Source organism: Notamacropus eugenii, chromosome 6 (assembly GCF_028372415.1).
Source record: "Notamacropus eugenii isolate mMacEug1 chromosome 6, mMacEug1.pri_v2, whole genome shotgun sequence".
NCBI lineage: Eukaryota > Metazoa > Chordata > Mammalia > Diprotodontia > Macropodidae > Notamacropus > Notamacropus eugenii.
The window spans coordinates 18232558-18257174 of record NC_092877.1 but is presented as its reverse complement, the minus strand read 5'-3'; the positions used below and the strand labels follow the sequence as shown (position 1 = coordinate 18257174).

At 37.5% G+C, this 24617-nt stretch overlaps 1 protein-coding gene across 1 annotated transcript in view; it reads right to left on the bottom strand.

The window, feature by feature from the left end:
- The window catches only part of CSTF3 (cleavage stimulation factor subunit 3), a 78265-nt gene that overhangs the window by 7347 nt on the left and 46301 nt on the right, over positions 1-24617 (bottom strand). Inside the window, exons 4-16 of the mRNA XM_072619222.1 lie at positions 14387-14419; positions 13983-14080; positions 10540-10606; positions 10414-10448; positions 10203-10329; positions 6186-6263; positions 4996-5158; positions 4704-4813; positions 4051-4167; positions 3635-3709; positions 2902-3045; positions 2426-2528; positions 189-258 (exon numbers count right to left, since the gene is read on the bottom strand). Coding sequence (XP_072475323.1) covers positions 189-258; positions 2426-2528; positions 2902-3045; positions 3635-3709; positions 4051-4167; positions 4704-4813; positions 4996-5158; positions 6186-6263; positions 10203-10329; positions 10414-10448; positions 10540-10606; positions 13983-14080; positions 14387-14419 — 1220 coding nt within the window. The remainder of the gene's footprint in view (positions 1-188; positions 259-2425; positions 2529-2901; positions 3046-3634; positions 3710-4050; positions 4168-4703; positions 4814-4995; positions 5159-6185; positions 6264-10202; positions 10330-10413; positions 10449-10539; positions 10607-13982; positions 14081-14386; positions 14420-24617) is intronic.

Sequence of the window (24617 nt, the reverse complement as noted above, 5' to 3'; positions counted from 1 at the left end):
TTTTCTAGAAACTGGACCCACATGGACAAACTATAGGGTTTTTGTTTTGTGTGGAAAAAAAGCATATGAATTCATCTGTAAAAGTATTTCTTTTTCCTGAAACTAGGCTTAAACAGAAATTTATCATTAAGTCCAAATGGCTGGGTAAATGTAGTCTTTATGGCCTATCACTTTTGGGCAAAGCTTACCCAGATTTCTCAGGTGGAAGGCTTCCAGAGGTCAATACTCGTTCAAACAAAACTCGGGTATTATTGTCCTCTAAGGGAATTCGAGAGGAAAAAAATGATTAAAATTAATTCTTAACCATTAAAAAAAAAATTCATAATCAAATGCAAATAAAGTCTGACAAATCTTCTAAGTATACAAACTATGAATCTAATAAAATTATAAATGTTCAATTTTATACTTCAATACAAAAATCATCAACAAAATAGGATTTTTGGAGGGTTGGATTTAAAAATTTTTTATGTGGAAAGGATTACAGGTTTCAAATTTAACCAGTTTTTAATTCTTTTTTTCCAAAAGACTAGGAGATTGGAGGTAGGGGGAGCAGAGGTGATGTTTCTAGGAGTAGTTTTCTAGACAGTCTTATAATTAATTGTTTGACCAGCCAACGCAGCATACCTGAGTTGAAATATGACAATTTGTACATGTAGTTGCTATATTAAAGACAGGAGAAAAGGGGTACAGTTAGACTGTCTCTATGATACTTTTGAAAGTAAGTATTATTTGCTGCTGTAACTTTAAGTTTTACAAGCTCAACAGAGAATAATAAGGTTTTTGAGGGGGTAGAGAGAGAGAAATTCAGAACTGAAAATAAAAATAAAATTAAAAATAAAATATGAGGATACTTATTCATTATAAATCAGGATGCAAGATAAACAGAGCAGCAAATGGGCCTTCCTTGTCCCATTTCACGCATTTTTAATAACAGCTAATCATTCTAGATTGCTTTATACCCTTCATACACATTAGTTCATTTAATCCTTACAACAGCCCTGTGGGATGCTATGGGTTTCATTATCCCCCTTTTACAGATGCAGAAACTGAGGTTTAAGAAAGTAGAGTCATTTGCCCATCCTAGGTCAGATTTTAGTAAGCGTTAGGGTCAGAGTTCAGGCCCAGGCCTGCCCTGACTTTAGGGCCATCACTGTTTGTGCTACACGGCAGTGACCCTTGGCTCCTTCTGACAATTTTATACACGATTCCTCTTCCTTCTTATGATTTTATGCTCTACTGCACCTACACCCTCCCGTGTCAGCAGATGGCTGCCCCTCCACCTCACCAGAAAAGAGGTCAAGCGTCTGTCATGATGCTCTCATCTCTTTTAACCGCCTATAAATTCAGCCATTCTCTCCTGGTCCAGTCTCTGAGGAACCACCTTCTTGCCAAAGATAAGCCTTGTACAACATGCCCATGAAGCATTCCTTCTGTCTGTATTTTTCTGTCTCTCTCCTCTCTCCCCCTCACTCTTTCCCTCTCTCTTGCTCTCCTCCGTCTTTGTCACTGCATTTCAGTCTGTCTGTTTCTCACTGTCTGCCTCTTTTTCTCTCCTCTCTCTGTCACTTTCTTTGTCTCTTCCCCATCTCTGTCTCTCTGCTCTCCCTCTCCTCTCTATCACTGTATTTTTCTGTCTCTTTCTCTCTGCTTTTCCTTTCCTCTCTGTCTCTCTGTTACTGCCTTTCTGTCTCTCACTTTTTCTTTCTCCTCTCTTTCTCTCCTGTCTCTCTGCTCTCAGTTTTTCTCTCCTCTCTGTCTATCATTGTCTTTCTGTCTGTCACTCTATTTCTCTCTCTCTCTCCCTCTCCTTTTCCTCTCTTTTCTCTATCTCTGTCACTGCATTTCAGTCTCTCTGTTCTCACTGTCTCTGTCTCTTTCTCTCTCTTTTTCTCCTCTCTGTCTCTGAGGTCTCCACTAGAAAAGGAAACAAACTCAGCTGGCTAATTTCAGATAATTTCATAGAAGGAAGTGGAGGGTTACAGTGGTGGCCTTGGTGCCAAGAAACCTGGGCTTCTATCATGGCTTGGGGACTGTAGACAAGTTACTGGACTGCTCTGAGCCTTAGTCTTTTCATCTGTGCAGTGAAGCCAAGAGTAGCTCCTGTTTATCACAGACTTTATGGGCTGCCTGGTGCTTTGCCTGCAGGATCGCATCTGATCATCAGCACAGCTTGGGACAGGTGCCATGAGGGTCACCATTTCACAGATGGATTCAGGGCAGGAAAATTACTTGCCCAGGGTCCTGCGCAATCCAGGGTTGGCAGCAGGATTTGAGCCCAGACCTCTGGTGCTGGGCCTCCCTCCAATCCTGGTGTTACCTCCCTTCCTCCTCCATATCAGGGCAGGTGTAAGGAAAGTGTTCTGCAAACTGCTGAGTGGTAATTAATACATGTGAGTCCTCCTCTCGGACTCCAGCATTTACTTACCATTGAGGTGAGACAGGTAGTCAATATAGGCTAATACATATTCTGGAATGTCCCCATATTTTTTTAACCCCAGCTCAAAAATCTTAAAGGCCACTGATTTATCCTAGAGAGAAAGAGAAAAAAAAACCCTAATTCAAACTCAAATGATTTGCTATGGATTCAAAAAATGGCTGGCCAATGAGCAAGGCAAGGAAACTAGTATTAAATGAAAATGACAGAGCTGCATCAGCCTCCATTCTGAATGGGCTGCGTGACGCACAACTTAGAAAATGTTCACAAAGTCATCCTTGAGATTTCCCACCTATCTGTTCCCTAGACTACGGGGTGATTTCACAACATGGATCCTGAGTGACTCTTTCAAATACTGAGAAATTAAGCTAAATAGCTAATTCTATGATGATTTTCAACTCCAGAAATATTTCTCAACAGAAGAAATTTTTTAAAACTTTTTTTTATAATGACATTTCAGTACTTACCTTACTACAGTAGTACTCCATTAATGCTGCGGTGACATAGACATGATGGCGTGTTCTGGTGTCTTCTCTTGCTTTTTTAAATATCATCCTTCCCGATTTGATGCCTTCTGCTCGTCTTGCAAATTTCATATACTGGATATATACCTATATAGATTTAAGGGATTTGTACAAATCACTCCTAAAATCTGAGAACATACTGGCGTATAATAATGCCACATAAAGGCCCGAAGAATCCAAAAGTCTGAATCACACTTTATTCCCTTCTCAGTTAACTTACTCAGAAGGTAGCAATCTTGATCTTCCCAGAAATAAGAATGTTATCCACTCAGCATGTAAGTATTAACTTAAATCATTTAAGTAGCGTTTAAGTGTTGAACAGGAATACTACTCTCCAATGTAAATACTGTAGCATTCATTTAACTCCATCAATTAATTTTCCTGGTGCTAAAGATACAAGGATTTCCAAAGACTACACACTGGAATCTCACTCACGCTCTATTCATTATGGAGCAAAATACAGGCTATTAACCCAAACTCTCTGGTGCCACCTCCCCTCTCACAGGCCCTGGAGACAGCATTGGAGCAGCCGGCTAGAGTGGCTGTCTGCTGAGCTCTTCTGGAAGTTTGACAGGCTGCTTATGCCTCTTATTTCATAAAACAAGCAAAGAAACAAACAAACAACTCTAAAAGAATATAAAGGTGAGGAAAAGAAAGCGTAAAAGCTAATACTCACCAGAGTTGGGTCAATGTCTTCAATGGCCAGTAGTCGATTGTATATGCTATGCACCTTCTCATATTTCATTCGACTCTGAGGTAGCAGAAAAGATTTGGAAATAAATGTTAAATGGACACGACACAGATCTAAATCCATAGCCTCTAAGCAGTGTTCAATCAGCATTTATTAAGCACCGACTGCTCCAGGCCCTGTGCTCAGCCCCTACAGGCTTTCTTAGAACTACTCCCACAGATATTGTTTTACATGCAAGTAAACATAAAAGGCAAGGGGTTTACAACTCTTCACTCAGTTTTCTCCCTCTCAACAAGGGTAAATAAGGCAAAGGGGATAGCTGGAAATAGCACTGCAATAACAAATGAAATATTTCCTACACATTTAGGAAGAATGTTTAAACATTTGTTTCCTTAACTCACCTCTTCATAATCTGCGTATGCAAAATAAAGAAGCATATTCTTCTTCAATAAAGTGCTAATCGCTCTCTCATATATGTTAGCAGCTTCATCGCTAAATAATTTAGCGTTGTTCATGTCCTATGGAGGAAAGAGGGTAAGAAATAAAATTCACCTTCAGTTATTTTGACACAATTGAGAAAGCAGCTAATTAATATATTTTATCCTATTTTCTTTATTTATGCATAAATACAAATATTTGGATTTATATTTTGTAAAAAGCTTAAAAGTTCACATTTTATTGAGGGGGAGGGGATAGGAATAAACAATTATTAAACATTACTCTGTGTCAGGTACTGAGCTAATTAAGCACTTTACAAATATCATCTTATTTATTACTAAATAGATTTAAAACATAATTAGTTCCAAGACTCAAAAGCATATAAAAATGACTGCCATTTGAATCATCATTAATAAAATTATTTAAAAGCCATTGCTCTATATTTACTCTTTAAAAGTGTCTAGCCTGTTCATCATCAAGCTGTCTCAATGACATGCATTCTAAATATGCAACAAGTTTTTTGTCTGATTCTCATCTTTGAATATGCATAGTTAAAAGCACGGTCAGGTCCCACCGATCCCAGTGAAAATAACCCAGAAGCCGTGAGCTGACTTACCCCTTTCTCAGCCAGCAGCTTGCTGGACTGCTCCAGGTACTGGGCAGCCTCGTACCAAATATCTGGGTGATGGCCCAGCACCAGGAGGCACTGCTCATATGCAAACATCACTATAAGAAAATGTTCAAACACAACAAGAGTCAGAAGTCTGGCTATGGCCGCTTGAACTCCACAAACAAATGGCTCTCAGGGACTACCTGCACATGCAGCCACGTGGAAGGAACTACACAAGATGTGTCTCATGCTCTCCCAATTCCTAAGAAAGCCCCCGCATTTTGAGCTGGTTAGGCACCTCTTTTTGTGATGAGAGTTTGGTCTTCTGTTCGCAGAGGGTTGCTCTTTTCCCACTGGATGTATTTCTTCCACATGTCTACTTGCTGAGCCTCTTGGGGAGTATTCTGTGGAGGTACTGAAGGGGCATTGCGGTCTAAACCTTTCATTACTGTTTCATACTCCTAGAAAATAAATATTAACCAAGTTTTAGTAAACCCATTTTCTTGGCTTAAAAAAAGTCAATTCTATTTTCAAATATGTAAAGCCTTCAGGACTTTACTCATCCTCCTCCTCCCTGTGTGGGAGCCATCTTACTCTTCTCTGTATGAGCCCTCTTTTAGTCCAGGTATTGCCCAAATGAGCACTAGTGAGCCAAGTATGCTTTGAAGTATAGATCAAGTGGAAAGTATTTATATGCATAAACTATTCAAAAGGCTTTTTGAAATACTGATCATTTTATTATAGCTAAAACATATTGGGGTTTTACATTTCAGTGAAGAAGGAAGGCTGCTGGTGCGGTAACAAAGGAAAACAGTGTTGTCCTGTGACTGCTCCAACAGAACAGCTCTGAAGCCCCCTCCTTTGGGAGTGATCTAAGAGATCACAGTAGCAAATAATGGAGCTCCTTAATTATTATTCACCTTTTAAAAATACCTCTACTTTAGCTTTTCAATAAAGAGTAATAGAATAAAGAATATTTTCTCTAATTTTCTCCAGAATGATTGTAGGAATATAAAATTATATTTGACATATGTAAACAGAGAAAGGTTCTGAGGCAGACTATCTCACCAAGGTAAACTTGCTTATCATTCATGTTCTGTATTCCTCTTTGTTGTTATGCTCATGAAAAAGAATTTTAACTTTTTAATACATATTTACTTTGCATTTTATTTACCAAACAAAATTTGCTTCTAGCAGAGACTGATCCAGGTTGACAATAGCAATGGCAGAAGAATACACAATACCTTCTATTCATACAGCACTTTGCAATATACTAACAATTTTCAAACAAGGAAGCTCAAATTTGGCGGGTAGATGACTTGTCTGAGGTCAAACAGTTATTGTCCTAGAACTGGGACTAGAATCCAGGGCCTCTTTCCAATAAAGAGGGTGGTCCAGCGATCTTTCCAGTATTGGATATGGGACCTTACTGAGAGCAACGTATTCACGATTAATTATTAAACTAAACATACAGATTGAATTTCAAACCTTTGCCACACGCCTGGCATTCATGTAATCTCTACTTCTATCTTCAATCATTTTTTTAGCCAGATGTATGTTGATACCCTAGAATAAAATGCGCAAAAAAATGTTACATTATTAACATTCATTAGTTTACACTTTAAAAAAATCTTTTCCCTCAACTATTCTGATGTATTAAGGCACACTATCCTATGCAATCTGACCTTGGCCTCAGATATATTTAGCTAAGGATGATTAAAGCATCTTCAAACATAGGACAGAATATAAAAAAAGGATACATACTTAAAATATTGTTTCTGGTAAAATTCTATCATAAAGAATGACAGAAGGAGCTGACCATTCAACACTAAAAACAAATCACCTAGGTTCATTCCTTATTGTTGCATCTCTCTTTATAACTTTGACTTTCTGAAAATTCAAACAGGAGTACAAAAGATACCTATGAGGTCACATTTTGTTCACTAGTTTATAAAGTGCTTCCAAATAAGCATGGAGATAATGAATAACTTCCTTCTAAAAATGGGTGCCCTCCCCTGACTAGAGCAGTTCACTTAGTTGGTTAAGACATGGTGCTAATGGTGGAGCCAAGATGGCAGAGTAGAAAGATGGACCTGCTCTAGCTCTCCCCCCATAGCCCATAAAATACCTGTAAAAAATGACTCTAAACAAATTCTAGAGCAGCAGAAGCCACAAAATGACAGAATGAAAGAGATTTCCAGCCCAAGATAGCCTGGAAGGCCAACGGGAAAGGTCTATCACACTGGGCTCAGAGTGGAGTACAGCCCAGCCTTGGGGGTGCGGCAGGGACAGGACCAGAGCAGGGAGCGGAATCATGGGTAGTAGCTGTGGTTCCCATATTTTTCAACCCACAAACGCCAAAGACAGCTTCAAAAGTCAGTGAGAAAGCTCTTTCCCTGGGTGAGAGGGGAGTGCAGTCTGGCCCCAGCCCCAGGGCAGCAGCAGCCACTGAGGCAGCAGCCTCCACTCTTGGAGGCCTCAGCCTAAAGACCCTGCGGAAATCAAGTGGCTGATCTGAGTCTCAGTCCCTAGCGGCAGTCCTGGGGTGAGGAGGAGCACTGGCATGGTGGAGCTGGTGATGGCTGCGGACAGCCACAGATCCTGGGCAGAAAAGACCAGACCACAGCGCAAGCCACAAGAGGAGTAAACTCCTCTTCCTTGATTATGCCACCTTAGAGGAACTGAGAACCTACAGATCCCTAGAGTATACCTTGCACTTGACAAAGGACTCAAAAGTCAAGTAACTGACTGGGAAAATCCCCAAAAAAGGGAAAAAAATAAGACTATAGAAGGTTACTTTCTTGGTGAAAAGGTATTTTCTTCCATCTTTTCAGATGAGGAAGAACAAAGCATAACATCAGAGGAAGACATAAAAGTCAAGACTTCTACATCCAAAACTTCCAAAAACAAATATGCAGTGGTCTCAGGCCAGGGAAGCACTCAAAAGGGATTTTGAAAACCAAGTAAGAGAAGTGGAGGAAAAACTGGGAAGAGAAATGAGAGCGATGCAAGAAAGTCATGAAAAGCAAGTCAACAGCTTGCTAAAGGAGACCCCCCTAAAAAAGGCTGAAGAAATCAAAACCTTTAAGAACAGACTAACTCAAATGCCAAAAGAGGCCCAAAAAGCCAATGAGAAGAAGGCTTTCAAAAGCAGAATTAGGGAAAGGAAAAAGGAGGTTCAGAAGTTCACTGAAGAAAATAGTTGTTTAAAAATTAGAATGGAGCAGATGGAAGCGAATGACTTTATGAGAGACCAAGAAATTATAAAACAAAACCAAAATAATGAAAAAGTAGAAGACAATGTGAAGTATCTCACTGAATAAACAACTGACCTGGAAAATGGATCCAGGAGAAAGAATTTAAAAATTATTGGACTATATGAAAGCCATGATCAAAAAAAGAGCCTAGACATCATCTTTCAAGAAATTATCAAGGAAAATTGCCCTGAGATTCTAGAACCTGAGGATAAATAGAAATGGAAAGAATCCACTGACCACCTCCTGAAAGAGATCCCAAAAGGAAAACTCCTAGGAACATTGTAGCCAAATTCCAGAGTTTCCAGGTCAAGGAGAAAATATCACAAGCAGCCAGTAAGAAACAGTCCAAGTATTGTGGAAACACAATCAGGATAACACAAGATTTAGCAGCTTCTAAACTAAGGGATCGAGGGCTTGGAATATGATATTCCAGAGGTCAAAAGAGACAGGATTAAAACCAAGAATCACCTACCCAGAAAAACTGAGTATAATACTTCAAGGGAAAATGGAACTTCAATGAAGTTCTTGTTGAAAAAACTAGAGCTGAATAGAAAATGTGACTTTCAAATACAAGAATCCAGAGAAAGATGAAAAGGTAAATAGGAAAGAGAAGCCTTAAGGAACTCATTAAAGTTCAACTGTTTACATTTCTACATGGAAAGATGTTATGTGTAACTCACGAGATCTTTTTCAGTATTAGGGTAGTTAGAGGGAATATATATATACATATATATATGGGTGTGTATTGGTATGTATGTATGTGTATATTATATATGTGTAGGTATGTATGTGTACATGTGTGTATGTATGTATAAAAAAATATATATGTATGTACATACACACTCAGATACATAGACAGGGGGCACACAATGACCTGAATATGAAGGGAGAATACCCCACAAAAATAAAATTTAGTGTTGAATGAAATGTACTAGGAGTAAGAGGAAGAGAGAGGTAGAATGCAGCAAATCATCTGATATAAAAGAGGGAAGAAAGAGCTTCTACAGTGGAACGGAAGAGGGAGAGATGAAAGGAAATAATTGAGCCTTACTCTCATGGGATTTGGCTTAAGGAAGGAATAACACACTTCACTGGATATGGAAATCTATTTTACCCAGCAGGAAGACAAGGGGGAAGACGATAGGAGAAGGAAGATAATAGAAGGGACAGCAAATTGGGGAAAAGGATAATCAGAAGCAAACACTATTGTGGGAGGACAGGTCAAAGGAGAGAATAGAATAAATGAAGGACAGAATAGGACAGAGGGAAATATGATTAGTCTTTTACACAATAACTATTATGGAAGCTTTGCATTGTTATGCATGTAGGACCTATATTCAATTGCTTATTTTCTCAGTGAGGGTGGGTGGGAAGGGAAGGAGAGAATACGAAACTCAAAGCTTTAAGAATGTATGTTAAAAATTATTTTAGCATGCAACTGGAAATTAAGCTATACAGGCAATGGAGTATAGAAATCTATTTTGCCCTATAGGAAAATAGAGGGGAAGGGGGATGGAAGAAGAGTGGGCAATAGACAGACTGGAGGAAGGGGTGGATGGGGTGCATACTGTCCTGGGGCAGGGGGTGGGGCGAGATGCGGAGAAAATTTTGAATTCAAATTCTTGTGGAAGTGAAAGTTAAGAATTGAAAAATAAATAAATTTTGAAAAAAGAGACATGGTGCTAAAGAGGCCGAAGCCCATCAGAGAAGATCTGAGCCAGTCCTCTCACCTTACAACGGAGGAAACTGAGGGCCAGCATCACACAATTTACCCAGGGTCACAAAGGTACCATAAAACAGAACAGGAGAGGAACCCTAGTCCTCTGATTCCAAATCCAGTATTCTTTCCATACACCAGACTGCCCCATGGTTTCAGTTAGCTCCCACCAACCATTCCCTTGCTTTAGTCTCTATCCCTTGAGAGGAGATGATGAGTGGCTCAGGCAAAATTGTCACTAGGGCTAGGAAAACCATTATAAATCTCAGGTCCTCCTGATAGGTCAGCAACATAGTCTATATTAACCAAAGGCAGCATAGTTTATTTTCTACTGTCCTTAACAGTATTCAGTCAGAACATACTTATAAGTAACTTATCAACAGTACACAGAAATTCAAATATTCCTCAGAGCCCTGTGGCAACCCTTTCGTCATGAGTAATTAGGAATGCCCATGTCTAGGCACTAGAAAGGTGAGAACTTTCAATGTCTACAATGGCTACTTTGTAGCCAACCAGTGACTGTTTATTTACCTCTTCATATTTATTATAGTCTCTCCAAAGCTGCTCAATATTGATCATTGGATTAACACAACCTCGCTGATAAACTCTCCGGACCGCTGTTATTCTTTGATTTTCTGCATAAGATCCAACAGCTTCCCTATATGACAGATAATACATGTCATCTTTGCTATCACAGTAAAACAACAGTTCAAGCATAAAATGAGATTCTGAAAATACTTACACGCCTTTCAAGAAGTTGATATAATCCACCCAAATCTGAGAAATGAAACAAAAGGTCATTCACTCACTTTCTTTACCTATTTATATCCATTAAATTTGGTATCAATACTTTTATAACAAAACATACCTGATAAGACATAATTTCCATTCCAATTTTATCCAAAGCAAAGTCATATGCTTGTGCCATTTTTTCTCTGCAATACAGTAGCAAAAAAGACCTCAATTTAATTCATTAATTGAGCACCAGGTCTGGCACTACTAGGGGTGCGCTAATCAGCACAGATAACAAAAATGCAAAATATGCTGAGTCAAAGCAAAAGCACTGGGGAAGCACTCACAGCTTCAGAGCTCAGAAGGCTTCTTGTCAGAAGCCAGGAGGGAGAACACCCCAGGGGCACACCCTATGCAAAGGTAAGGAGGTACGAAACATAATCACATGACCTGGGCAAGGGAACTGCAAGCAGACTAGTTTGACTGTGAAACAGTGTGTGAGAGAGGGAATAAACAGTCAGATTTATAAGCTGTGAAATCTAGACTCTAGATACCAATTTATAGATCTGGAGATATCTATATAGAGACACATCGATATCTAGATCTCTAGGATACATCCGTGTTGTGGTTCATTCCCGTCTGACTCTCGACGACCTCATTTGGAGTTGTTTCTGGCAGAGATACTGGAGTGTTTGCCATTTCTTTCTCCAACTCATTTTACCCATGAGAAAACTGAGGCAAACGGTGAAGTGACTTCTCCAGAGTCACACAGCCAGTAAGTGTCTGAGGCCAGATTTGAACACAGAATGATGAGTCTTCCTGACTCTTGGCCCAGCATTCCATCCACTATACCACTTAGTTGCCCACTGATACATCTGTAAAGAGTGAGATAATCTAGATGCAGAGATAAAGATGTACCTATAGAGAGACCTAAAGATGTCTAGATCTAAAGATATAGATATATCTGCAGTTATATCTATAGGGTCCTATAGAGATCTAGAGATATATCTGTCTCTGAATCTAATAAGAAATTAAGGCTGTCTAAACTGACTAGAAAGACAGGTGCGAGCCACACTAGGAAGGGCTTTAGATGCCAGTAGAACTGGCACTTTATCCTAGCGGCAGCAGCGAGTTACTCAAGTTTCTTGAGCAGAGGGAATGACATGGGCATAACTGAGACTTAGGCATATGGACTCCGTAGCTGGATAGAGTCAGAGAGGGACAGACTGGAGGTAGGGAGATCAGTTAGGTGGCTATTATAATAGTCCAAACAAGAGTTAATGAGTGCCTAAAGTAGGTTAATAACTGTGAGAAAGCAATGAGATGTTATGGAGGTGGAAGTGATTACAACATTCAGAAAAGGAATTTAAAATGTCATCTACAATTAAAACATAATTAATATTCTTTGAGCAAATTAAAAGAAGCCAGAGACAAACGAAGATGCTCATTACCTGGCTGCAAACATAGGATGTGACAGTGTAGAATACATCTAAGAATTAAATTTTTACTTCATTGGTCATCCCTGACTTTCCTTTTAGCTCAGAACAGATTGCAAATAGTCAATAGGTATACGCATACCTTCTACTGGCTGATACATAGTGTTATTAATATTGCTAAAATACTCTTTCCAAACATCAACCTCCTGCTCCGAATTGTTCATCATTTCTCTGCTGACTATAGGTGGAAGTACAAACTCTATACGATACAGCATTTAGGCTGATCCCTACACTTCCCTCTTAATCTAACATAGACTATTCTACAGCCAAACTGATCTATCATTGTTCCCTGAAAGCAGCATGTACAGATCCACCCCTCCAAAAAAATCCAATTCCCTATCAGAAATGCTCCTCCCTCATCTATTTCTCTACTTACTTAAATCCTACCCCTCACAATCTCCTTGCTCCCAGAATTTAGTTGTCAAAACTATATTGTATCATTACTTATACTTTTATGTCTCCCCAGCTAGATTCTAAGTCTCTCAAGGACAGGGACTCATATTCTTTGTATCCCCAGAGACCAAAAAACCAAAATCAGTTAATAGATGCTTAGTGAAAATGCTGGGAAGCTACAGGCATAGAGATTATGTAACAAGCACAGCAGCTAACTAAGAGGATGGAGAATGCTTAAAGGGCAGGAAAATAGAGTTTTCTACAGAAAGACTATAACATGCTTTAATTTCCTTTTTGGAAAATGTCTCAGAATAAATCTGTTAGAAAGAAAGTATTTTGTTATAGAAGAGAGTAAAGGGGTGAAAGAGAGAATTCTGGCTATGGCCACATAACTCACCAGTCTGCCTGCTATGAAAAGTGTCAGAGGCTCGGCCTCATTAATATACAAAAGATGTTCAGATTAAAACAACTCTGAAGTGTCACCTTACACCTTTCAAATAAGCAAAAATAACTAAAAGTAAGGAAACTCAATGCTGGTGGGATTAAGAAATAGGCACACAAGCTCACTGATGGCAGACTTGCAAACTAGTACAATCTTTTTGGAAAACAATCTGGCAATATACAGTCAAAATTACAAAATTATCATGCCCTTTGATAGAATAATTCCATTATTGTAAATACAATGGAAAGTGTTATAAAAAAGGTTAAAAAAAGGACTATCTATTAAACGTTTTTATAACAGTAGTATTTGTTTCCAAACTGGAAACAAGCTAAATGAACTAAGATAAGGGAATGGTTACACAATTGTTGTACATTGATATAATGGAATACTATACAAAATACTATACAATTAAAATGGACAAGTAAAGGAATATAAAGAAATCTAGGCCTTTATTAAATATAGTAAAGAAAAAAAAAAGCAGATGAGCTGAGTATTTTTACTCTATTTATTTATATATTTACCATAACATGTTAAGAAGAAAAACAGATGGACAAAGAACCCTGAGGGGGACTTAGAAACAGAGAGTGAAAATTATATTTTATGTTTTTAAAATTTTCTTATTATTTATAAACAAATATTTGGAGAGTGAATTTGGTTATATATGATATTTAATATTAAACGTATCATAAATGACGTTTTAAAAAGGTGAGGAAAAAATTAAATTAAAAAACTATAAAAATTTTAAAACAGAAGAAAAATGGAAAAAAAAGAAAAATTTAAGCTGCACCTAAAAAGACAAAAGGGTGCCTTATCAGCTGAAAGTATGGAGGTAGGTGGAGCAATAGTGGGAATCACTTAGCCCACACACACATACAAAAAAAGAATTGCAGAAAAAGTCCTTAAAATTATTTAAGGCACTGTAGTGTCATGTAAACTATCAACATGGTTAGCATCAAACAAAGCTGAATTCTGGTAAGTTTGGTGTTTTGACACAAAAAACAAAGATGTGTTTGAGGGACCATCAGAAAAAAGTACCTAAGCCACTGGCTTTCATTGAAACTTGAGAATTTTTTATGTGGTTGAGTAGAAGACCCCAAGGTCTAAAACACTAGTCAAATGTGGAAATCTATTATTTCAAGTCCATAAGTGTTTCCTAACTTTTCTTAGTGTCTGAGAGAAGTAATGGAGTAAATGTGAAAATATGTACCAGAGTTGGTTTGCATTTTTTGGACCCCTGGCTTAACTTACTTGTAGCTGGGTAGTTTTCCCTTGGTTTCTCTGACATAGGAAAGGTAACACTTCCATAAATCAATATGTAAAACCTTCATAAGGCATCTCTGAAATAACTGTTAACACAAGAGAATATTATTAGCTATATATAAAATTTTACTTTTACATTATTGAGGTGAAATTCATAAATTTGAATTTGGCAGAAAAAAATAATTCATCTGCATTAGTAAAATTCTGTACTCTCATAAACAAAGGTACATAGATCTGAGGAAAGAACTTCTACAGTCTAGGTGGTCTTCATCTGTATAGTGCAGGCGTCAGTGATCAAGCCTAGTCTTCTGCTTATGGCCACTAGAATGTAACTGCAACTGTCAGTTAAACTACAGCACAAAAATATTTTGAGTATGTTTGAACGGACTCACCTTTTCAACCTTGTCATAATTTTTAGCTTTAATCTGCAGAGAAACAGAAAACATAAGGGCTTAGTTTTTTTAATCCTATTTTTTTTATCTTCACAGAAGTAAGTTTCTACGATAAATTCTATTCTAGCATTCTATATTCCGTAATATTCCATCACTAATGATTTCTTTTCTAGAAATCTATTCTTCCTTAAATAGCAGATACTACGAGAACATGGAAGCACAATGGGGCTTGCCAACTTGTTTTACTTGGACAACTCCTACAGCACAGTAATGTTCCCAAACTTTGCACGTCAGGCAGGTAGCCTGGAGCCTAACTATCAGAGCAGACAAACCAGGTGCTGCAGAACTGGTCAGAGGACAAGCAGCAGGAGAGTTGCCCTCAAGGAGCTTTTAAGGAACAATTCTATTAGAGGACAGACCTCAGAGAGATACTTCAGGCTTTAGGACGCAGGTCCTGAGATGTTGGGAGAAAGAGCCATGAGAGATTGTGGATGAAGATGCCACCAGGGAAGGAACAAGGGGAGGTGCATCCATCACCAAGGGAAAGCCCATCTGGTAGCTTTTTATTTTCAAGGCATTTAAGCTCAGTTATTTTGTCCTGCTGAAGTACTAAGAGTACTGGTACCTCGGGACACAGCCCAGTCACTCCAGCTTCTGAAGTAACCTCACATCTTACACAAAATATTGACTCCACCACAAAAACTAAAAGCAGGAACCTGTAGGAGGACCACCTGATAGAAGGCTATTTGGAATGTGTATCTTTGATTCATGACTTGTTTTTACCAAGTAGCCACAACTAGAGTAATGGAATGAAACTATTGAGTAAGGCCCTGAGGTTCATTTCAGTGAGTTTCTGAATCTGTGTGTATGTATGCATGTGTGTGTTACAGCATATGAGTCCAACTATCAGAGAACTGGGCCTGTGGTTAGTGGATGTAACTGTCAGGTCTTTATACTTCAGTAATGTGAACTCATCTCCGACAGCTTGTTTCCAACGCTGTATGCATTGTAGTTGATGAGATGAAGATGTCATATAGGATTGTGGACACTTGACAAATCTAACATTTCTTGTCGTTAGGCAGCTAGGGGCACATCGAGTAGAGCACCAGGCCTAGATACAGGAAGACCCCAGTTCAAAGCTAACCTCAGACACTTGTGACCTTGGAGTCATGAAGAATCTGACACTGCTGAAACAGCTGAATCAAATAGGACTGTAAATAGTCTGCAAACAGTACAATATATTACTTCTTACAAAATTACTGTATAGTGATAAGTATTTTTAAGCTTCACTTTACAAGACTAGAAGATAAGTGTTTAAGGTCTTACTCTAAGTGTAATAATTGGAGACACTGTTTATACAACTCCCTTCCCCCAAAAGCCTTCAGGGATCTGACTGAATCAAGTTTCTTCCTTGAGAGGGAATTCCTGCATGCCCACCCCCCACAAGTATTGTTCATCATTTTAGAGATATAAAATACCCCAAATTATGAACATTCTTAACGATTCTCAACATGCCAATTGGTTCTACGTCTTCCGTTCCTATTCATGGGCTCCTGAACAAGGCTGAAGGGGGTCTCACCACTGGGCTCTCTGGGTTCGTTGTAAGTTTGTGTTCTCCAACTTCAACTAGGCCCTTATTGCAGCACGCTGAGTCTTTTTATTCCCTCTAAATGATTTCTTATGTTCCATAGAAGTTAATTTCAAACCTTTTTTTCTTAAGCATCCCATGTCTCTCCTTCCTCTTTTCAAATGAGGACCTTACCTCCTACTTTACAGAGCAAATTCAAGCCATTAAATGTGAATTCCCTAGTCTCCTGATTTCTTAATTTCCAAACCTACTGACATTATCTCCCACTCTTTCCCCCAGGTGCAGTCCACGAAGGCCAACCCCACTATTCTTTGTCTTCTCTATTAGAGCACAACCTCAAACATTCCTTCTCAAATCTTTGGCCTCTCCCCACATACCTAAGTCACCTTTAAATAGCCTTCACTAGATGCCACCATCCCTCAAGTTATTTTCCTATAGCTCTCTACCCTTTCCCAGCGAAACTCTTTGTAAAAGGTATCTACACTTGTCACCTTCATTTCCTCTTCTTTCATCCACTCCTATACCCTTTCCAATCTGGTTTCTGACCTCAACTATTCTCTCCAAAGTTACCCATGATCTCTTAATTGCCAAATCAGATGGTCTTTTCTCCATCCTCATCCATTTTGACCTATCTGCAGGACACACTTTCTCCTAGACACTTGGTCCTCTCTGGGTTTTCATGACACTTCCTTCTCTTGGTTCTCCTTCTACTTGCAAAGCATCCCTTCTTCCTCTCCTTTACTAGCTCATTCACATCACACAACAGCTTACGTGGGAATTCTCCAAAGTTGCATTCCAGGTTCTCTTCCAGGGATTTCTGGAACCCTCTACATGCTATCTCTTATTTAATTATCATTTCTATGCACACATCCCTGGTACATAGTAAACACTTAATAAATGCTTATCCATTTATGACATATTTATAATCTATATATTTCATCAACCCAAGTCTCTCCCTGAGCTTCTGTTTGGCATCACCAGCTGCCTACCGGCCATTTAACCACTTTTCTTTTTGAAATTCTCAACTCTCCCAAACTTCCCTCTCTATAGAACATACCACCATTCTTCCTGTGCTACCCCTGATTCCTCTCTCCCTCACAGCCACATATGTGAAGCTGCCAGACCTTGCCATTTCTTTCATCTTGTGTTCATTCCCTTTTCTCTATTCACACAGTGACTGTCTTGATTCCAGTCCTCCTGGCCTCTTGCTTGTGATAACTGCAACAGCTTTGTCTCATCACCCAAATCCATCCTAAATTCTGCTGCCAAAGTAATTTTCCTTAAGCACAGATCTGACCATTCACTCCTACTTAATCTATTCCAATTGCACCTAATTGTCTCTAGGATAAAATATGAACTACACTAGCTAGCCATTAAAACCCTTCATGATCTGGCCCCAGTCTATCTTTCCTGCCTCCTCGGATATGACTCTCTGCTTCCTGCATTTGAAGTCCAGCTAAATTGGTCTTCTCTCATTTCCTCAGAAGACAACTCATCTCCCTTCTCCAATTCCTTTACACTATCTGCCTCAGATGCCTGGAATACCCTCCTGCCTCAACTCTTCCTCACTGAATCCCTCTCTTTCCTCCAAAATTCAGTTCAAATATTGCCTTCTGCAAGATGCCTTTCCTGATCCCCAAAGTTGCTACTGCCCTCTCTTCCAAACCATATATATGTATATATATATGTAGCATTGTATTTATCTACTTTATTATCTATTCTGTATCTACCTAAATACACACTTACTGCCTTCCCCATTAGAATGTATGTAACAAATATAAGTAAAGGATTGTTTCATTCTCTTTGTTTTCCCAGTGTCTAGCAGTGACTGGGTATAGGAGGCATTTAATTAGTATTTGTTGACTGATTGATTGATAGTAGTATAATAACGCAACAATGCTTTTATAATTTCTTCTACATAAAAGGGAATACTGTCTCATGTCCTCAACAATTTGCAGCTGGTAGCTGATTCATCATTCAACTGAATTTACTTTCTCCCAAGATATTCCTGACCAATAGCCATGATGAATTTTTCTCAGTCTTTAGTCACTCTGATGTAGCTACTACTTTTGTCACTGCTGAATAACCTTCTCTTCTTCAATACGCTTTCCACCCTAGGTTTTCATTATAGTACATACGGTTAGTGGACAGAGCACTAGGTCTGGAGTTGCACCTACCTCTCATGGTTGTGGTGAGGATCAAATTAGATCCCATTTGTAAAGTACTTGGCAAACCTTAAAGCATTATAGAAATTCTAGCTATTATTAAATGATACCTTTTACTACTGTCTCCTGATACTGGGTTTAAGGATTTTTTTATATCTTAGAAACTAAGGTCCAAGGGGTGTGGGGAACGGGGAAAACCTTAGCTCTAAGCTAAATCTTGATCAGTTAATGAATAGTACCGATAGGAAGTGCCATTTAAAGATATCAGTATAAAGTTAATTTTTTTCATAGCATCTTGTAGTTTACTACTCAAACTAATTATGTCTAGACAATCATTGCAAGGCATTCACAATACCATTTATACCTTCTAAGATTAAAAAAAGAACACTTTTTAAAATCACACATTTATGTAAAATAAGTATGTCACAAAACTTCATCATATGCTCTTTCCATAAGTATTTGGGATACTTCTAAAGTGAAAAAGAATGAGACAAAGAAGGCATTTTAAAGTCATTTCAGAAAACTTCAATAATATCCAAGATTTAGTGCACTGACTAAAAATCAAGTATTACATCTTGAGAAAAAAAAATGTTTAGTTCATTAGAGTTTTTTATAAGATTCAAATTTTTCAAAATTAATAAAATGTTAAGATTGTGATTAATTTGAAATAAGGCTTATTTATCTTTTTGAGTAGAACAAAAACTATTTTCACATTTTAGATAAACTCAAATAATGTTCCTGATATTTTACAAGCGATCCATAACTTGTGTGTCATTCGGTGAAAATTCACAATTGTTCCCCAAACCTAAATGATGAAAAATTGCCTTTTGCCATTTCAATTTTCACATGAATTTAATATATAAAACTACTTTTCTTGCTGATTGTGGAACGTGTACTTTACTTTTGAAAGATGTAAAAATCTATCCCCTGACCAAACACCCTCTCTTCCTTCTATGTACACCAGTACAGACTGGTATCTCAGTGGAGTGCCATCCATTACACACAGGAGCATTTTTATCAGTGGGAGTCTTTTATTTTAAAATAAAAGGAGTACTGCATCTTTACTGTACTTGCTTTGTCCTGTGCATGAAGACGTAAGACAGGTGTAAGCATCCAGTTATATGGAAAATACATCGTAATTTTCTTCTATAACACATTTATCTCTTTCATAGATTTATATTAGTATGAACTCCTGTAAAATCATAACTTTAAGTGCAAAAGGGATTTTTTAAAACTCTGAAATGCCAGGTTCTAGCTTTCTGATAAATATTTTCATCCTCAAATATTTAAAGAAAATTTATCTTCAAATCTGAGGTCATGCTAAAAGATAAAAATGATCTAAATTTTTTTTAAAATGAGGGCCATAAGCATTATTATCAGTGTGTCTAATTAATACAGAATGGTTCTAAAGACATATTAAACAATGAAGTTTGCATACAAGAGTACACAGATATATATATATATACCAGCATCTAAGAAGAAACCAATATATGATATCATATAACAGCAGGTCTTTATGTTTATTATGTGACAGAAATTCAGTCAATATGACCTTTTCAGTTACATTTTCATAGCATCATGGGACTGCAGGAAAACTCTTGAGTTCACACACTGTAAAGAAAGAAAGACTTGTGCTCTTTCTCTAGTTTCCCTATAGAAGTTCCCAGAGAACAGGGATTATTTTATTTGTCTCTGTATTTTAGCTTAATCCAGGTGAATACTTGTTGACTGATTGACTCCCATATAGTATCCAGAAAAGAAGAACGATAGACGAATTGTTTTATGCCTTTAAATACCTTCTGACATTTAATAATTGTTTAGCCCTGGACAAATAACCTCCTTGAGCCTGTTTCCTCATCTGTACCATGTTGACAACACCTTCATCAAAGGGACCTTGGTCAGAATTATATGAGAACTATGTAAAGTATTTTGCAAACCATTAAATGCTATATTAAAATTAAAATGCTATATAAACATCAGATATTCTCCCTCCTTAGTCTCACAGATTGGTGTCCCTAATCACATTCTTAGGTCTTCTGACATCTCTTACTTCCTCTGAACACCAGGGGAGCAAATCTATAGTTAGGAGCCTCTCCACAAATGGCCAAGAATCTCATTTTGATCAACTTTTGAAGCAAATATACATATATACACATACATTTACATACACACACATAAACAGTATGCACAGTGCAGAGAAAAATGGATTTGTCTTCAAATCCGTTGAGGACCTGAATCCCATCCTCACTGCTCCAAAATGAGGAAGTCGGACCAAATGATGTTCAAGGTACTCATCTAGCACCTGAAGTTATTAAGAATCATCAGCTTTGCCCCTCAATTTGTGACACTTCATTTTCATGATTTTTTTAAAGCCTTTATTCAGAGTGTTGAATGATCTAGTAATTTATATAAATACGCAATCTCAAGAATACATTTTATCTAACCATGTTATATTAAAACATTTCTACCTCTAAAAAAGAATAATTGCATTCCCTAAAAATTGTTAAAACACACAAATTAAAGGCATATTTAAAAAACTTTCTACAAGTGGATTTTCTTTAAAAAGTAGTAAAAACAGAAATCCAATGTAGAAATTTGACATATCATTTGAACTACAATTTGAAAAGCTGTACAAATCATCTTGATCACGTCTGGATAAGATATTGAATACTTTGACTATCTAGGCAAGGGTGTCTGCTCCTTTACCTATGTTGAACTGATATATAAAATTAAAATGTCAGTGACTTTCTTAGTTAATGTCAATCTCTTCACTAATTGGGAATAAATCACATTTAGTCTAAATAATACAGTAATAGCTTTTATTTTTTCTAAAAATTACACATTGTACGTCAACCTTTCAAATTCAGTACTTTTCCACTATACCACAAATTGACCAGTTAGCATTTTTTTTTTACTTTGGAAATTACTTAAACAAATGGGGTTCAGTCAATTATAGGGAGCTTAAAACGTGCAAATTACGACCCTAATGGACTTCATTTTCAGACAATAATTTTGGCTTAAAACCTAGCCCATAAAGTTTCACTAACTCTATTTATCATGGCTTCTCTTTTCTCACTGTACTCTCTTCATGTTGATCTCATCAACTCCTTCAGAACACGTAGCTCCTAAACCAATACATCCAGCCCTAATTCTAATGACATCTCATCCCGTCTCACCAAGTGCTTGCTGGTATCTCCAACTGGATGTCATGTAGGTGACAAATTCAAATTCAACATGTCTAGTTTATCTTCTCCCCAAATCTGTTCTTCTTCTAAACTTCCCTTTATTGGTAACTTTTTAATCTATATATCCCCAGTGCCTGGTACATAGTAGACAATTAGTAAATGCTTGCTGAATTTAGCTAATGTATCTGATTTATGAGCATCAATTTACAGAGTGTGAGCTATCCTTTCAAATGAATTAAAATTAAATTTCACTTGCCTACTGCATGATTTTGAATACTTAATTAAATTAAATTATGGAAGTTGGGTTACAAGGGTTAGTATTGGGGAGATAAAGTAAATTTTTTTTACATGTTGAATTTCAGATGATAATGAGAGAACAAAATGGAAAATACCTAATTAGTAACCCTAAGTATAGGACTGGAGCTTATGATACCAAACATAGCAGAATTTTCTTTTAAACGTCAGTGTAATAAATTGAATTAACTGAAGAAGTATAGTTAAAGATATGAGAAGGAATCAGTTTTGGGGAAAAAGGTATAAGTGTTTTTATAAGGTTAAGAACTAATTCTTAGGGAGTGCTTGCAATTAGGGGTGAACAGAGGAAATGAAAGAAGGTTCAGACAATTGGGAAAACTAGGAAAGAGTAAGATCGAGGAGGCCAGGAAGTAAAGGTTTTCCAGAAGGAAGTAAGTCAATAGCATCAAATAGGATACAGAGGCAAGGAGACAAAGGATGCAGAAAAGATAACTGGAATTGAGAATAAAAAAGACAGTCTTGGGGGGGCAGTTTCAGAGACCCACTAAATACAAGATTTTTTTCCCCAGATTTAATTGTTCTAATTTTAAAGTACTTACAGACAAACAAATCCTAATGCTCTTAGCCTTGCCTATAAAACCAAATGAAATGAAACTGCCAGGCACACATTAATGTAAATAAAAATGATTATTCCAATGCCTCAGGTACACTTTTAACCCAAATGACTAGGAGGCTTGCCTATACTCCATTTCACTAACTGCCTTGTCCTTGGCCTACGTCACACAAACAGTAAACCACAGTTCAGATAGACACAAATCTTTTCAGATTGGTACTGTGGTGAAAATATGTAAACTTTCTTGTTAATGTATGTATTGCTTCAAAATGAGTGAAAAATTAATTTTCAAAAGTAATCCCAAAAATTCTAATAGGAAAAATCTCTTACTTGGAGTTAATTTGGGAGGATTCCTTTTGGTCTGAAATACGTCTATCAGTAAATTCTCAAAGATTTTGAAGCTTAGACTTTTGTCATACCTCAAAATATGGAAATACCTAAGGATGGAACAAAAACTGTATTTGCAAACCACTAATCTGAATATCTGAGCATATGAATTTCCTACCTGATAGCCTGAGTGATATTCAAGGAAATTGGAGATGATTCATTTACCCGACCCCTCATATATAAAACGTACTGTCTTTCTAATATAATGTAATTCTTTACTGCACTTTAATTTTCAACTTTTATAAAATTCTCCCTCTTAATAATGTAAAAATCCTACCTGCATAAAATATAGAATCAATAAATGTACCTTTATTCAATAACTTTCCTTTTTTCATTATTTTTTGCAATTTTCAGGGATAATTTGAATGGCAAGCATATTTTGATGTATTCAAAATATCTCATTCTACTATGAGTGTTAGGGAGTTAATTGTCTATTATATTATTCATTCTTTACCATTAAATGGAAAGATGGTGGCGGCAGTGATGTTGGTTGAGTTAAGACTGCCATTCCATATATTAATACCTGCTTTCTTTACTCTCACAGAATCAAGAGTTGAGAAGGACCTCAGAGGGCATCTAATTCAACCATAGCTGAATAAGAATCTTTTCCATTACATACCCACAAAACGATCACTGAGTCTTTGCTTGAAGATCTCGGGTGAGGGAATTCATTATTTCCTGAGGTAGCCCATTAAGTTTTCAATGTTTTGCCATATATTAAGACTAAATCTTTCTCTCTTGTAACTCCTCCTCATTGCTCCTAATTGCGCCTTCTGGAACCGGGCAGGTCTAATCTTCTGCCACGTGAAAGGCCTTCAGATATCATGTATTTCTCTTGCCTTATATATCTCTTGCCTTACAGAGTCAAATTCATTAAAAAAAAAAGTTGTCTATAACTCATTGCTTCCACTTCACAGAATCAAAGTTTGAACTGGAAGGTACTTCAGGACCCATCTAGTCTAAAAGAACGTCCACTCTAACAGCTAACAAATGGTTGTTCACCTTCTATTTGAAGACCTCCACGGAGGGGGAAACTTGAAGCTCATTCTACTTCCTCTCCTCTCACTTCTCAGCCTCCTGCAGCCTGCTTCCAATATCTCATCACTCAACTGAAATTGCTTTCTCCAAAGTTATTAATGATTTAATTGATAAACTAGATGGATCTTTTTTCATTCCTCATCTTTATTTATGCCTCCTTTGTACTTTGACAGTGTTGATGACATTCTCCTCCTATGTATGCTTTCTTCTCTAGGTCTTTACGATAATATTCTCTCCTGATTCTACCTGTCTGCTCCTCAGACTTTTTTGCTGGCTCATTCTCCATATGTAGGTATCCCCCAAGTTTGTCCTGGGATCACTTCTTTTCTCTACCCTCTCATCTGGTGACCTCATCAGTTCCCATTGGTTCAATTTTCATTTCTTTGTTGATGACTCACAATCTATACGTATTCTGTTGTGGTCCTTTTCAGGAACTCTGATCACATATAACCAATTGTCTTTTAGGCATTTCAAATTGTATTTCTAGAGTCATCTCAAACTCAATGTTAGCAGGTAGGTGGTGCAGTAGCTAGTACTGGACTTGGAGAAAGAAAAACCTGAATTCAAATCTAGCCTCAGACACTTACTAGCCATATAATCCTGGACAAGTCATTTAACTTCTACTTGCCTCAGTTTCCCCATCTGTAAAATGGGAATAATAATAGTTCCCAGGACCTAATGAGCTGGCATATGTAAAGTGCTTTGAAAACCTTAAAGCATCATATAAATGCTAGCTATGATGACCGAAACAGAATTTATTATTTCTCCCCTGACCAAACTCGTGCTCTTTTCTGAATTCCCGAATGTCAGTTGAGGCTAGTCACCCACATCTGCAAACTGGGTCATCCTCAACTACTCATTCCCACTTGCCCCTCATCTCTAATCAGTTGCCAAGTCTTAGTGATTCTCCTTCAACAACATGACTCACATTCATCCCCTTCTCTCCACTCAAAACACCACTGGAGTTGTATCCATCGCTTGGACAAATGAAATAGTTTAA